Source organism: Petaurus breviceps, unplaced genomic scaffold (genome assembly GCF_028583685.1).
Source record: "Petaurus breviceps papuanus isolate PSGF00001 unplaced genomic scaffold, PetGlider_PUasm1.0 186, whole genome shotgun sequence".
NCBI lineage: Eukaryota > Metazoa > Chordata > Mammalia > Diprotodontia > Petauridae > Petaurus > Petaurus breviceps.
The window spans coordinates 48,949,199-48,966,198 of NW_027185798.1; the positions used below are offsets into that span (position 1 = coordinate 48,949,199).

General features: G+C 40.8%; 1 protein-coding gene across 2 annotated transcripts in view; it reads left to right on the plus strand.

The window, feature by feature from the left end:
• The first annotated feature begins 375 nt into the window (after positions 1–375).
• LOC138162928 (mitochondrial adenyl nucleotide antiporter SLC25A24) overlaps positions 376–17,000 on the plus strand; it is a 50,493-nt gene continuing 33,868 nt past the window's right edge. Inside the window, exon 1 of one of the 2 annotated variants that reach the window (XM_069090493.1) lies at positions 376–855. In XM_069090493.1, the coding sequence (XP_068946594.1) occupies positions 673–855 (183 nt within the window). In that variant the 5' untranslated portion in view covers positions 376–672. The remainder of the gene's footprint in view (positions 856–17,000) is intronic. The other variant, XM_069090494.1, reaches the window with a different exon arrangement.

Genomic DNA, 17,000 nt, shown 5'->3' on the forward strand with positions numbered 1-17,000 from the left:
CTACTTGCCCAGAGTTCATAAATGCTTGTCAAATTGGCTCGCGAGGAAATGAGATGGTAAGAAGTAGGCAAGTTGTTATCTCTTCTCCGCAGGGAGCTTAACTCAGGTAGATCACGAGAACTTGACGATTTCTTCGACTTTCCGGCAGCCTCCCTTACCATTTTAAATGGGCCAATCTCAGGCTCGCTCCTACTCGGGGTTCGGGGAGCGCTGTACCCCTCTGGCCGTTAGGATCCTCAGCTCAGCGCGGGCCGCACCCTCCGGCCTGCCCCGCCCCGGGCAGCTGCAGGAAACATCCATGCCAGCCACGGGCTGTCTCCGCGGCAGAGTTTTCCTCTTAGGGGCGCCCAAAAGGCTCGTGGCCGCCGTGGGGCCCCTCCCAGCCCGTGACCAGGAACTTGATGGGCGGGGATCCCTCGGCAGGCAGCTCACTGGGTTGCCGTCTCTCCCAGCTCTCGGAGCTGATTTCTCAGAGACTCCCGGACTACGGCTCTGCAGCAGCAAAGCCCAGCACAGATACAGTCTCGGTCCCCAGACGGAGCTGCTGCCGTCGCCGCTGTCCGAGGCCCGGCCAGGAGAAGAAGGAGCCACTGACTCTTACGGGGAGGGGGAGGGGTGGTGGCATTCGAGGTTTTCCCCATTGCCCAGGTCTGTCCCTGTTCTTGGAGTGCCATGCTTCGCTGGGTGCGGGGCTTCGTGCTGCCCGTGGTGGCCTGCCAGGAAATCAATACCAACAAGCTTTATGAAAACCTGTTCCAGAACTTGGACCGCAATGGGGATGGAAAGGTGGACATCAGCGAGCTTCAGGAGGGCCTGAAAAGCCTGGGCATCCCTCTAGGCCAAGATGCGGAAGAGGTGAGTTGCCGGGCCTTGGGTCCGAGAGGGGAGATGCTGGAGAGGTAGAGACGCCTCCTAACTAGCCTAGGCCTGGGCGGGGGTAGAGGCTCTAGTTTAGAGAAAGAGGGCAGAGGGGACTCGATGCAAAAGCTGGGACTGCCCTTCTGGGCTTTGTGGTGGGAAAGGGAAGCGGGTTTAGTAACTGGGAGTAGAGTGTGTGGTCGGATAAATAATCGCGCAGCGAAAGGAAACTTGTGGCTTCCAAATAAAGGTTAGCGTTCTGACGAAACTTTACTAGTTTGGGATGCTTTACTAGAGCTGAGACCTGGAACTCCATATGAACATTCTGAAAATCCCTGAGTTCTTCCTCTTCTCCGCCAATCGATTTCCTTTGTTTCTCTGTAGACACTTACTATGGCTTGTAAAGCGGACCTTCTCGACTTCTTTGAAACAGTATCCCTCCGAGACTAGTTGGTTACATTTGGATATATTTACAATGCGCCGCATTGTCGAGAGTAGAACCGAATTCCTTGCCAGTTAGTTGTAGTTACTAGTTGTAGCTGCTTTTAAGAGGCGGGGTTTTTCTTACCAGGCAGTCCTACCCTTCTCTCTACTTCCTGTTGCTTAACATAGAATGAATTCCACTGCCTAAAATGTTGGGAGTTAATATCTTTAGTACATACGCTGATAGCAGGGATTGGCTCTCTCTGGATCATTATTTCTGAATGTGCACGATCTGAGTCATTTTAATTACGTCCTGAAGTTCAGCTCCCTTTTAGCGTGGAAGGGTACTTTGAAACTCACCATACTTACTACACCCTAAACGCTATACTAGGCTTGTTCTCTATATAGCAACTCGGAGGGAAAGTTATAATCTTGATGAGTAAGGGGGCCAGGTACCCTGCACTTTAACTTGGCATCTCTTTTTTATTTTAATCCTGCATTTTATATTTTAATTTACCTACTTGTTTATATTTTATCTTTTATTTAGAGTCTTAAAAACCAGATTGAAAACTTTGTTTCCATTGCTTAGACCTTAAATACACACTATCCTTATTGATGTCAATAGAAATGACGTGAATATACAAAAAGAATAAAAAACAAACACCCCCCCCCCAAAAAAAAACCCTCAAAATACTGTTAACAAGAAATGGTTGAAGACATTTCCAAACTCTAGCCTAGGATCATAGGCTCATAAATTTAGAAGTGGAAGAGGACATTACAGGTCATCTAGCTCAGATCCCTGTGTCATGGATGAGGAAATTGAGGGTCAGAAAAGGGAAGTGAATTTCAATTTCCCAAGGTCACCCAGGGATTAAATGGAAAAGTCAGAATTTAAACTCAGATCCTCAGACTCCAAATCAAAATTTTCTTCCATTGTACCATACTTCCCATAGATATGCTCTAATGACGTATAGTAAACATCTTTATTAAGAATAATATTTGGGGCAAGTATGTGGCCCAGTTGATAGAGTACTGGCCCTGGAGTCAGGAGGACCTGAATTCAAATCTAGCCTCAGACATTTAGTGGTGGTGTGACCCTGGGCAAGTTACTTAACTTCGATTGCCTAAAAAAAAAAAAAACACTTTAAAATTTGTATTCAAACAATACTTGTTATTATGAAAAAAAAATGCCAAACTCAAACACACATCAACGCCAAAATGGTTAGAGAGATAGTCTTGCTGTAAGGAATCAAAGTATCATTTCTGCTTCTGATATATGTGACTTGTGTGACCTTTGGCAAGTCACTTAAATTTTATAAGAGTTATATAGTTATGTGCTGATCTGCATAAATGGAGAAAACTTTCATCCTGGGAGTTCCCAAACAGATGAAACCTGAGGTTAGAACAAAAACAAAACTTGAATATTATCTGACAATTGTGGGGGAAGGGGAGAAGGGAAAGGGGAACCTACCGTCCTGAACATGCTGCATTGTAATTGGGAACCCATTGAGGTTCTTTTGAAAACAGTTTCCAGTGCTAAAAGAAATCAGACTCCAATCAACAAGTATTTATTTATTTATTTTAGACTCAAACACCAAAACTTAAATACACAATAGAGAAAAGAAAAAGAAATATATCACAAACTTAAATATTAAAACGTAAATACAAAGAAAGCATGTCATATGTGCAGCAGAACATGAGAGGATTCAAAATATATAGAAATAAATTTCCATTTCAAGAAGGCTTGTATAGTACATACTCCATGTTGTGTTGAGAGCTGTCCACCTTTTCTTTACTTTTAAATTTTCTTTTGTCCTCTATGTACTTTTTACTTTGATCTTTTTTTTTGTTCATTTCTTAAGCAATTAGTATGTGCCAGGCACTGTGGTAGCATCCAGGAATACAAAAATGAAAAAAAATCCCTATTTAGTATTCATTTAATAATGTTAATATTTAAATATAGACAAATATGTATACACATATATGTAAATATATAATAAACACATGGTGGGGGAAAGGAAGGGAAGGCACTGATGACTAGTGAGGAATCTAGAAAGACTTGAACTTGGAAGAGAACTAGGGCTTTAAAGAGGTGGAAGTGAGGAAGAGGGCATTGCTGCCACAAGGGAGACAGCCAATGCAAAAGATCAACAGGGTCAGAAGGTGGAGTACCTTGTATGAGGAATAGTAAGAAGACCAGTTTTGTTGGACCTTATAGGGTGTGAAAGGGAGTAATGAATAAGGCAGGAAAGTTAGGTTGGAGTCAGCTGGCAAAAGGCTTTCAATACCAAACAGGGGAATTGGTACCTAATGAATACTAGGGAAATGGGGAGCAGCTGAGGTTTATTGAGTAGGGGAGTCATGGGATCAGGATCATGTTGTTTTTTTTTTGGAGGGCAATTGGGGTTAAGTAACTTGCCCAGGGTCACATGGCTAGATTTTTTTTTGTGTGTGTGCATGTTAAATGTCTGAGGTCAGATCCGAACTCAGATCCTCCTGACTCTGGGGCTGGCACTCTACTCACTGCACCACCTAGCCACCCCAATCAGGATTATGTTTAAGGAAAGCCCCTTCAGTTATGTAGATGATGAATTAGAGAGGGGAGAAACTTGAGGAAGAGAGCTCAGTTAGGAAGTTGTTGTAGGGGTCTTAGTAAGAAGTGATGAGGGTCCAAAGTAGGGTATTGGCTGTGTGAATGGAGAAAAAAGGATAGAGATGAGTGGGGTTGTGGGGGTAGACTTGGCAATGCATATGGGATAGTGAGGAGGCAAGAATGATTGATTTTATTTTCAGGCTTGGAAGGGATCTTAGAAATTGTCCAATCTAACCCTAAACAGTATGGTGCTAAATGGGATGAAGTTTTGGATTTAGAGGCAGGAAGACCTTCGTTCAAATCTCACCTTAGACACTTAATACAGTGGTGTGACACTAGGCAGGTCCCTTTTCCTCTCTGGGCTTTGGTTTTCTCATGTGTAAAATGAGGGTGATCTCTTTTCATTTTACATCTGAGGAAGTTGAAGCCCCAAAAGATATATTGATCTTCCCAAGCTCACATAGTCTAGACAATCAGGATGTTACTCTCTTGATTTTCACTCTATTTTTCTTTCCGTTCTACTTCCTGCTTCCATTAGAAACATAATCTGGGGGCAGCTTGGTGTAGCAGCAAGCACCCCAGCGTCCCTAGGGTGGCTACTCACACAGGTTCTTGGATCTGCTTTGATAAAGGAAAGCAACTCAAAATGGGTTAACAAGCTTACTTTAATCAGTCAGATATGTATCGTTTACCTCGTTCAGGGGAAAAAGGTCAGCACCTGAACTTCAGAATATACAGACAGTATTATCAAGACAGAAACAGATCAAGTACACAGCTTTCCAAACTGTGCAACCATTACATCCATACCAAACAACATCTGGGTTTCAACATCTGGGCTTTTCAAAGCCGGGGGACTCTCAACAACGGCTTCCCAGAATTCAGATCAAATCACAGAACACTTCTCAAAGTGAGTCCCAAAACAAAGCTACACATCAGGGCTTATATAGCCTTCTCCTGGCTCAGAGAATGTAACAACCTTATTGACTCACTGGCCAATCAAGAAGTATCTACTGAAAAACAAGCCTCCCTCCCCAGGCTTCAGGTGCATTTTAGCCTAGGGGCAGGAAGATCTTCCAAATTTGCATTCCCATTACACTTGGTGGCGCATTGGATTAGTGTACCAGCCCTGGAGTCACGAGAACCTGAATTCATATCTGGCCTCAGACACTTAGTGGCTGTGCGATGCTCAGCAAGTCATTTAACTCCAATTGCCTCTGAAGAGAGTGTTGGACTGGGAATCAGAATGCACTATGCTCAGATCATACCTTTCTGTTCTTCCCACAATTTATACCCTCTCCAGGACCTCTTCAATCCAGTGACACTGGCCTTCTTGCTGTTCCTTAAACAAGAGGCACCATCTCCGAACTCCAGGCATTTTCACTGGCTGTCCCCCATACCTGGAATGTTCGGCCTCTTTATCTCCACTTCCCTACTTCCTTCAAATCCCAACCAAAATTTTATCTTCTTGACGAAGCCTTTCCCAATCATTCTTCATTCTGGTGCCTTCCCTCTGCTGATTATCTCCAATCTATCCTGCTTGTATCTAGTTTATAAATCAGTGTTTGCATATTATCACCTCTGTTGCACTCCGTTGTATTATTAGACTCAGTATGTATTATCAATGCTTAGAACAGTGCTTGTACACAGTAGGTACTTAATACATTTTATTGACTGATTACCTCTGACATTTTAGGAGCATTGACAAATGGCTTAACTTCCCTGAGCTCCAGTTTCTTCATCCAGTATAATAATACCTATAGGGTACTCTCCTCACAAGTTTATTGTGAAGCTCAGATGAGGTGACAGTATGGAAAGCTCTTTTCATAACTTCAAGTTTTTGCAACTTAATCATAACCTCTCAAAACTCCAAGCTATTTGCTAAGATCACAAGTTCTAGATGACTTTCTGTTCTACATTCGTGAAAGGAGTTTCCACACTTCCAGACATCAGTGAAATCACAGGTCTGGCCAACATAATGTGAAGGGCTTTGGAAACTTAAAATTGCTTTGTAAACATCAGTTATTATTATTACACTACAGGACTTTGGGGTAGCTTCCCCAAAGTGCTTGCTTCTACTTTTGGGCAACTGTGTGTGTGTGTGTGTGTGTGTGTGTGTGTGTGTGTGTGTGTGTGTGTGTGTGTATATAACTATAATATAAGTGAGAATATGATCATAAAGTAGGAGAGGTCAGAATGAGTGTTGGGATATATGAGAAGGGACACAGATCACTTAGAGTCTTTAGAAGTTTTATGGAGGAGTTGCCACAGGGAATTCTGGGCTTTAAGGGAAGGGAAAAATTTCAACAGGTGGAGATGGGGGTGGGGAGTAAGCTAGTTGTAGGCATGAGGACTGATTTGTGCAAAGTCATGGCTGGGGAAAAAGGCACAATGAGATTGGGGCACACTGGTTTCTTTCCTCCTTTCCTCTCTTTTCCTTTATCCTCTGAACCTCCCTCTTTCACTTCCAAATTGTAACCAAACTTCCCTTCATTCTTAAACTCTGAGCTTTTGCAGTTGCTATCTCCCATGCCTAGAAAGCTCTCCTTCCTCATTTCTACCTTTTAAAATCGCTAGCTTCCTTTAAGACTCAACTGAAACACTGCCTTCTGCATGAGACCTTTTCTTCCCTTTCTAGTTGATAATGCCTTCTCCTCTAAGGTTGTCTTATATCTGCTCTGTATATATCTTTTATATACCTACTTATGTACAGGTTGTCTCCCTCCATTAGAATAGAGCATTTATTAAGTACTTACTGTTGTCAGGCAGTGTGGAATATATAATACAAACAAAAAGAAAAACAGTTCCTGCTTACATTCTAATTGACAAAGACAGCGCATAAAAGGAAACTGAAAAGGTTTTCTTTTTTTGGGAGGGGTATTCAGAAAAGTCCCAAGTCAGAAGATGAGTTATATTAGACTGTAAGCTCTTTGAAGGTGGGTACTATTTTCAATTTTCCTTTGTGTCCCCAGAATTTAACTTAATGCCTGACACCCAATGAATCCTTAATAAGTGCTTTGTAATGGATAAATTTTTATTTCAAAATCTTTTTTTTTTCTGCATTTAGGAAATTCTTCTTTCTGGAAGACCCTTATATATCCCTGTCATTATCCCTAGTTCTGCTTGCTTCTTCTCTCATGTCTCCCAACACATGGGAGTGAGGCGGAGGAGTGGCAATGTCCTTGTTTCACCCTGTGACCTGTGACTCTTTTTGCTGCTGCCATCACTCAGTCAATTTGCCTCCTTTGAGATTCACTTCATCATCTCTACCATGTGATCCACTCCTTGTTGCTGTGATCTTGCCTCTACTTCACTTACCCTCCTTTTTCAAGGAGTTTAGTCCCTGGCTCACCTTCCCCCCCTCCAGACTCAGAAACTTTATGGATTTTGATTTCTCTTTAACCAATCTGGATAGTTCATCTAAGTCCTAGACTTTCATAACTATTAATTTCATTCAGTACCTCCATACCTTATAATCAGCATCTTTTATAACTGTGCCACCTATATAATTTTAAACTCCTGAAATTCCCCTCTCTGAACATAATCTCCTATCTTATCTCTTCCTCTCCATCACTACTTCTAAATATTCTTGCCCTCACTTCAGCTTCCAGTCTCTCCATCTCTCCCTGTTTTTATCTTCTTCTTAATTGAGACCGTAAGGTCTACAATGGGTCTCCTTTTCCCCCCCGACTGAAATCCCTTCTATATTTTTACCCAACTCTTTATTCCTAAGTGTGAGCAAGACGTGCCTTTTTCCCCAAGGTTCTCTATCTGTCCGCTTCACCCTTCCCGTTCATTTCTTCTAAGAACTTCCCCCATCAAACATTCCTGATTTCTCCCTCTTCTTCAGTATCTCCTAACCTCTTTTACTTCTGCCCACAAATATGCTTATTTCTACTGGATCTTTTAAAAAAAACTCCTTCATTTGACACTGCCATATCATTCTATTTTTTCCTCTCCCTACCAAACTCCTAGAAAGAAGTCTCTATATGTAGCTCTCCTAATCCCTTATGGCTTCCGACTCCACTTGACTGAAAGTAATCAATGGTAAGCAAGGTAATCGATGTTCTCTTAACTGCCAAGTTTTTTTTTGCTACAACTGACCATGCTTCTCATTTGAACCTACTTACATTGCTGCTAGCCTGGTGCAGATGGAAAAGAAAGCATCAGAACATAGAGAGCCTTGAGTGATAAATCCATTCTATTTGTTCCCTACCTTAGACCTCAGCATCACTCAGAACTATGTCCTATCTAAAACCTTGAACTCTGAGCTTTAACTCTGTAATTATCTACAACATGTCCTTCATTTCCCTCTCCCTTAATTCCTACCAAATGCCCTCATTGTGTCCTTTGAGCCATTAATTCTTCCTTATCTTCCTATTTGCTCCTTCACCCAGGGGTCATCTCCTGTCATCCTGATCTATATCTTGCCACTGGACCTAGATGGTTCCAGAGGAGAAAGTGAGGCAGGTGACTTTGCATAGCCTTGCCTCACTTAAATCCAGTTTACTTGCAAGTCATGGCGTCACCTTCGTGATATGGTCCTTTTCGAGAATGAAGAACAAACAACAAAAACAAGCTCCCTCACCCCCATCTAGTTTTCACTTGTGTCCCTATACACCCCGGAACAGATGGTCAGTTATTTCAATGATTCTTTAAAGGCCATCCTAGATTCCCTCAGTCTCTATATGCTGTGCTTGTTTCTCAGCCTTGGTCATCCCCATCCTGCCCTTACTGTTCACAGTCTTCTTCTATACCTTAGACCTTCTCTGTAATCTCACCCATTATTTACTCCTTCCCTCCTGTCTCGGAAAAAGAGATGTTCTTTCCACTTGGCCCTTGGTCCTCTTGAAAACTTTGTTTTCTCGATCATCTCCTGTCTCTTGTGCATCTTCATTTTTTTTCTTTCCATTTTACCAGCTCTTTCCCTTTGCCTACACTGTTTTACCCTCTCTATCCCTTTAGTCCCCCATTTTAAATCTGTCTTTTAATTTCTAAACTTCTTGAAGAAAAATAGGCATTATTCTCTGGTGTTTGCCTTTCCCTATTCCACTTCCTCCTCACCCAACGAGAGGATTTATTTAATTAAAAGTTTTATTGATGTCTTTTGTTTTCACACCATAGTTATTTCCTACTTTACTACCCTGCCCCCACTGAATCCTTTCTTCTAGCCAAGAAAAATGATGAAGGAAAACCCACTGACAGCTGTCAGTTAGGATTGTATAAACCTTATTCTTCAACTGAGCTTCTCTAAAATGTGCCCCAGGACCAAGATTGCTCTTTCCAATTAACCAGAATTCCTTTTAGCTTTATTTTCATTTACATTATTTTAGTCACTATGTACAGTGTCCTCTTTCTTCTGCTTATTTTATCACATCAGAGATCTGGCTTCTGAAGTGACTCAGAGGTTGAGTCTAACTGCCTCATTTTGAGGAAAGTAAGGCCCAGGGAGACTATGATTTGCCCAAGGTCTCCTGGGTAATAAATATCAGAACTGGGATGTGAAACCAGATCCTCATGGCTCCCATCAGCTCATACAAATATGTATGTGTATTTCTGAATTCCTCAAATGTGTTATTTCTTATGACATGCTAGTATACCATTATATTAATATAAAACAATTTATTCTGTCATTTTCTATTTTGGGCATGTACTTTATTTCTTCTAGGTTTTTGCTACCACAAAAAAGTGTTGCTAATTTTCTTATCTATGGGAACTTTGTGCCTTTGAGTGTATACTTTAGAGTATAAAGCTTGTAGTGACATTGCTGGACCAAAGGATTTGCACACTTTAGAGAAATTTCTCAAATAATTGTTTCTCAGAATGACTGGACAAATTCATCATTCCACCAGCATTGTGTAGTGTGCTTGGCTTCCCATAGTTTGAGTAATATTGACTGTTTCTGTCTATTATCATCTTTGCCTTTGTGAGATTAAACCTTAGAGTTGTTTTTAATTAGTTTTAGTTTTATGATTTGTACTATTCATTCATTTGACCCTTGAATTTAGAATTTAGAGCTAGAAGGCACTTGAGAAATCATCTAGTTTAGGGGTTCTTAACCTTTTTTCTATCATGGACCTTTTTGGCAGCGTGGTGAATTTTTAAATGAATTAAACAAAACAAACAGGATTGTAAATGAAATCAACTATATTGAAATACAGTTACCAAAATGTATATTAAAACAGTTCAGGGCTCCCAGGTTAACACTAGAAGGACCAGGTATGTCAATTGACTCAAAAGTAAATTTTTTTTTGAATCTTGAAACTGAACACACATAAGTATTTCTACTTCATGTTTTCCATAGCTTTGTTATCAACATTCTTTACATTACAAAGAATTTTTAAATAATAAAAGAAGTAAACCATATAGTTCTACCTATAAAATCTAGATTTGTCAAATATGTTTAAGGCTTGCAATGAGATTTACATTTTTTTTTCATTTGATCTCAAAATCCGTTTGGGGGTGTAAGGTGTGTAGGTATTATTTCTCTTGGAAAATCAGCTTTTGGACCCAACAATTTTTTTCAGATATTTTATTTTTTCCAATTACATGTAAAAGTTTTTTAAACAGTCATTAAAATTTTTTTTTCATATTTTTTTCGAGGCAGTTGGGGCTAAGCGACTTATTTAAGTTAATACATTAAGTTCATACAGCTAGTAAGCGTCTGAAATTGGGTTTGAACTCAGATTGTCCTGATTCCAAGGCTGGTGCTCTGTATTCACTGTACCACCTAGCTGCCCCATTTAAAAAAAATTTTAAGTTCCAAAGTTTTTCTCTCCCTCCTCCCCCCCACTTAAGAAGATAAGCAATTTGATGTACTATATACAAATGCAGTCATACAAAAATGTTTCCATATTACTCACATTTCAAAAGAAAATAGATAAAAAAAAACCTCCAAGAAAAGTAAGTGGAAAAAAGTATGCTTTAATCTGCATTCGAACTATACTAGTTTTTTCTCTGGAGATGAATAGAATTTTTCATCATGAGTTCTTCAGAAACATCTTAAATTATTTATTGCTGACAATAGCTAAATTATTAATAGTTGATCATTTACAATGTTGCTGTTATTGTGTACAATGTTCTCCTGATTCTGCTTACTTCACTTTGCATCAGTACATGTAAGTCTTCCCAGGTTTTTCCAAAATCATCCTGTTTATAATTTATTATCCCACAATAATATTCCATCACAATCATAACCCACAACTTGTTCAGCCATTCCTTAACTGATGGGCTTCACCTCTATTTTCAACTCTTTGCCAAGGGCTTTCAACTCTTTGGACTTTTAAGAGCTACTGTGACAAACTAAAAATAGAACTTTCTGGATTACTAGATCGCCTCATGATCTCTTCTATGGATTATCGTTGTATTACTTTGACATATTTACGGTATCTTGGTATGACACAATGAAAAAATTTCCACAGATCTTCACCACCTTAAAAAAAAATTGATACAGATGGAGAAACTGAGGCTGAGGGAGGTTAAGTGACTTTTCCAGGGTCACAGCCTCCCAGCTAGTAAGTGTCTGAGGCCAGATTCAAACTTAAATCTTCCTCCCTTCAAGTCACTGTACCACTTAGCTAATCTTGACTGAGACTTCCTAATATGTGACCTTGTGAAAATAATTCATCCTTTCTGAGCCCCAATTTCCTTAGTGGTAAAACAAAAAGATTGGACTAGATCAGGGGTTCTTGAAGCACTCTATATGCTAGCTTTATTCTTATTATTGAATGCAAATGATTTCCGATTTCAAATCCAGTGTTCTTTCCACTATACAATCAAAGCAGGTGTGTGTGTGTGTTTGTGTTTGTATCTAGAGTAAACACAAAAGTGGAATGGGCTGTCTAGTGTTGGGTTCCCCTGGCATGAAGGGAGGTCTTTAAACCAAGGCTAGATAACTGTTAGGCATGTTGTTGTGAGGATTTCTTTTGGGTATGGGTTAGTTAGATCAGGTGGCTGCTGAGGTCCCGTTTCAGCTCTTAAAATCCCATGATTCCCAGAAGGACATTGATCCAACTTTATTCTGGGCCACTAAGTGCTCTGACCCCTGACCAAAGCACACGAATTGAAGTCCAAACACTTAACAGCTATGTGGATGGAATCCGGTTAGTCTAGGGTATGAGCAATACTGACCTGAGACTGGGTTCATTTGCATTGGCAATAACCCAAGGAATTTGGGGGCGGTGCCACTGGGATAGGAAATGGATTTGTAATTGCACCAATTCAGGTAACTCTTAGATTGAGAAATTCCCTTTACCTATGTGAACAGTGCCTTCTCAGAAACTTCCTGTCGATTTCTTCCTGGTTCCTCAGACTCAATCTAGGTGTCTTATTCAGCTCACTTATTCTTTATTCCCCCCATCCCTCACCCCCGCCACCTCCTTGCAATCTGGGGTCAGGGCCTGTTAATTTCACCTTTTCAACATCTCTCTAATACACCCCATTCTCTCTTTGGACACTGCTGCCACTCTAGTGCAGGCCATTATCACCTCAGTCCTGGTCTATTGCAATAGCCTGCTGGCAGGTCTGCCTGCCTCAAGTCTCTGCCAGCTCCAACCCATCCTCTGTTCAGCTGTCAAAAAGATTAACCCAGGGTACAGATCCTCGTCGTCCCTCTTGGATCAAATACAAAGTCCTCTGTTTGGCATTCAGAGCCCTTCATAACCTAGGACCCTACGCTGGCTTTTCTTCCCTCGACATTGCTAGTCTTGTTATGTTTTCCTCTCTGGCATGTATTCTTTGATCCAATGACACTGGCCTCCAGCTGTTTTAGGAACAAGACATTCCACCTCTCAGTGTGGGACATTTTTCGCTGACTGTTCCCCGTGCCCGGAATGTTTCCCCTCCTCATCCCCTTCTCCTGTCTTCTTTCGAGTTTCACCTAAAATCCTACCTCCTGCAGGAAGCCTTTCCTGATACCTCTTAAGTCTGGTGCCTTCCCTTTGTTAATTCTCTCCCATTTATCTTAAACATAACTTGTTTGTACATAGTTGTTTACTGCCTCCCCGGTTAGATTGTCAGCTCCTTGAGGGCAGAGATTGTCTTTTGCCTTGCTTTGTATTCTCAGTGCTTAGCACCATGCCTGCCATAGTAGGCATTTAATAAATGCTTATCGACTGACCAAAACAGTCTAGAGAGTTGCCTAGAGCACAGAGAGGTTAGGTGTTTTGCTAGGGTGTTGGAGGGATTTCCTGGTTCCAAGACCAATTCTCTGTCCATTATCCACACTGCCACTGAATCACCCCAGTAATAATCAGGGAAGCATTCAGTAAAGGCACACTCTTTGATGCATGTCCTTCTTCTGGGTTGGGCCCTAGTGGCTGCTGCCCCCATGTGTCAAGGTTTTGCTGATCCCTGATTTAGTGAGTAACGTCTTTCCTGAAGTCAGCGTAAGCTTGTAGTGCAGTCAGCATAAGCTTCGTTGAGCTATCGCATGAGGTCACATTGTATTTTTCCCAAATTAACTTTGTTTTGAGGGTAGGGAAAAGTAGGAGAGGGAATGACCAGTGCATTTTATTTCAAAATGACATGACAATGTCTGGCACATAGCAGGTGCTTAACAAATATTTATTGAATTGAATTAAATCATTTGTTGTCCACTATCCCTATAGGACTTTTTCATGTTTATATTTTATGAAGTTGAATAAGTCACAACAGTAGAATAGTTAAATGGTTTGTATTAAGGTAACCTTGCAAAAGAAACAGTTATATACATAACAAGAGTGGTGGTTATGTTTCCCTATTTTAAAAATGCTACTAGTGGGTTGTTGAGTTCTATTTAATTTGTTTTCAGTAAATCTCTTCATTGTACTCTTACTCATCATTCTATTATTCCTTAGACTGTTTATGAACTTGCCAGTGGTCAGGCCCTTGTTGGTGAAACTCTTGGGGGTAGGAGATGGGAGCTCTTTCTGTCCACATGCTAAGATAGAGGTCTGAGAGGAAATGGTCAAGGTTCAGAGCTAAGAATGCAAAACCAGAAAATGGAGACTTTTTATGGTCACTGGTCAGTTAGGCTTGACTCTGCTGCTTACTACCTTGGGACCTCAGGAAAGTCCCTTTTACTTTCTGAGTCTCAGTTTCCTCCTTTTGAAAAGGAATTTGGACTAGATGATATCTCAGGTCTGTTTCAGCTCTAAAATCCTCTTGCTTCCCATGAAAGTAAGCTCCTTGTGGATAGGAATGCTTTTGTTATGTTTTTAGCTTTATTTCCTCAGAGCCTAGCACATGCTTAACAATAATAGTTTTGTTCTTTCAGATTTGCAAAGCCTTTACAAATATTATTTCTTTTGATCCTAATGATTATCCTGGGAGGTAGATGCTAAAATCATTCCATTTTAGAGATGAAGAAACTGAGGCAGGTAGAGGTTGAGTGACAAAGCTTAGTAAATATTTGAGAGTGGATTACACCTTGGGTCTTCCAGCTCTGGAAGTTGGAAAGAGCTGAACCTGCAAACACTTATGAAAAAGAACATGTATATGTCTCAGTCATTCTTTTTTGTCATTCTAAGCTCTTTCAGACAGGTTTTGTTTCTGATCCTGTTCTGTGATGATAGCTTTAAAAATAACCTTGTGCAAACAACTTTGTCCACTTAAGAAGGTGATAAGGAGGAAAGAAATGGGGGATAACTTGGATTTGCCTAATAAGGTGCTGGAATGGGGCGGGGGGGGGGGGAATCAAACCAAAATCCTGGAATTAGTCTCGGTGAACTTGTGTTCAAATCCTGGTTCTGATACTTTATGATTTGTATAATCTTGGGAAGGTTACTTTTTCTCCATTGGCCTCAGTTTTCTCATCTATAAAATGAAGAGATTATATCGAATAAACTCTAAGAGCCCTTCCAGCCTTAAGTCACTGATCTGAGGATCCCCTCTGATGGAAAAGAGATGATAATGGAGTTTCTAATATAGATATCTGCTATGCCTTGCAGTGCCTCCGGGCCCCTTCCCTCCCCTCCCCTTTCCATTTCTGCTACATTTGGATCCATAAAAGAAGTATTGAAACAGCATGCAACAAGGTTGTGAATGTGCTGGATCTGGAGGAGTCGGAAAATGGGGGTTGGAATTCCATCCTGCTACTTAGTTGCTGTGTGACATTATGCGTATTACTGAATTTCTCTGGGCCTCAGTTTTTCCATCTGTGAAATGTAGGTAATTGCACAGCTTCCCTCACAGAGGATGTTCTTCCTCTCCTCTTCTCCCTCTCCCCTCCCCACTTTCTCCCTCCCCCTCCTCCACCCAGCTTCTCTACCTCTTCGCCATTATAAAACTCCTGAATGCAGGGACTGTGCTGCATTCATTCTTTGGCTCCCCCTCCCTCTACCTCTTACAGAGGTCTGTATGAAACTCTGTAGGTGCTTAAGAAATGAAAGAATTTCTTTAAAATATCTTTTAATTCAAACTTCCTGAGAATCCAGTCCAGGCTTCCTTACAAAGGAATCCCAGTTAATGGAAATTCACTATATAGTCAGTTTTCTTTCAAACACAAGTGGCTCAAATCTACAGCTTCCAAAGTCGGTCACCATGTGCCACATCAAAACAAGTCCTATCATCTCATTTCAAAGAGGCAGCTGAGCATAAGTGAATAGAAGTGAACACTTATCTCACCTGACCACCCAGCTGGAGCCTGTTGCAAAAGGTCACTGGGAGTGCTTGGCTCCCAGGCCTGTGCTAGATCATTTCTCCTGCATTGAGAGGCACCTTTGTGGGGAATGATCACCCTCTTTCTTTACAAAGTGACAAATGTGATGATTCCCCTTGCTAATCCATCAAGAAAGCAATTGGAATTAGACTCATATCACAAGCAACAAATCCCAGATGCTGGTTCTGGTCCTAAAAGCTTCAAATCTTCCTGTAAATCTAACTGTGCTCTCTTTTGCATTAAGGTTGTATGTGGGTGTGTGGGTGTCTTATCTTCCTTAATAATAAATAATTCACATTTATATAGCATTTTAATGTTTGCAGGGCACTTTTACAAGCATTAGATCCATAGAACAACTCTATGAAGTCTTATCATTCCCATTTTATAGATCAGAAAACTGAGGCCTAGAGAGGTTTAATTGACTAGGCTCATACAGCTGGGACATGTTACATATCCAAGAGTGGATTTTGAACCTAGGCTTTCTGACAAAGTCTACCCCTCCATCCTCCATTATTATAGTGCCTTGCTGTTTCCTTACTCAATACATTTCTTCTAAAATATTCATTCTGGTCACAGAAATGTACCTACTGCTCACTTAGGCCTTAGTGCCTGTCAACCTACATTTCTGTCTCTTTCAATATCTTGATTCAACAGTGATTTCTAATCTGTGGTGCATTTTTTTTTTGGAGGGCAATTGGGGTTAAGTGACTTGCCCAAGGTCACATGGCTAGTATGTGTCAAATGTCAAATTTGAACTCAGGTCCTCCTGACTCCAGGGCCGGTGCTCTATTCCCTGCACCACCTAGCCACCCCTCTGTCATGCATTTTTAATCTTTCAGTCACCAATGGATCCTTGAATGGACAGTTAACAAATATTTAAGCACCTACTACCAGGCACATTTGACAAAAAAAAAACAAACAAAAAACTTCCCTTTACCTTTCAACCATGGCCGACCACTATCACCTCTAATAATAAATCATAATTAATAAACAATATTAAATAGTGATAATAATAACTAGCATTAATAGAATGTTTACTGTGTGCCAGGCTCAGTGCTAAACCCTCTACAAATATTATTTTCTTTGATTCTTATAACAACTCTGCAAGATAGTGCTCCCTATTTATTCTTCTTCTCCCTATTTTAGGGTCAAGGAGACTGAGGCAGGCAGTGATCAGATGACTTGTTCAGGGGTCACAAAGCTAGTAGGTGTTTGAAGTCAAATTTGAACTCTGGTCTTCCTGACTCCAGACTCAGGCTCTATACATTGTGTCACCTAGATACCTCCATTTCTTTCCCTTCACTGTTTACTTAACTTCTCTAAAACAAATAATTGTACTTATTCAAAACCCAGTCGTAACCTATTCACTATTCACTTTGTCCTCAACTCCTTTCAATCAGATTTCTGCTTAAACATTTTTTTTATTGTCACTAGTGGCATCAGGATTGCCAAATCCATTGGTCTTGACCTCTGTGGCTGTTTGACACTTGT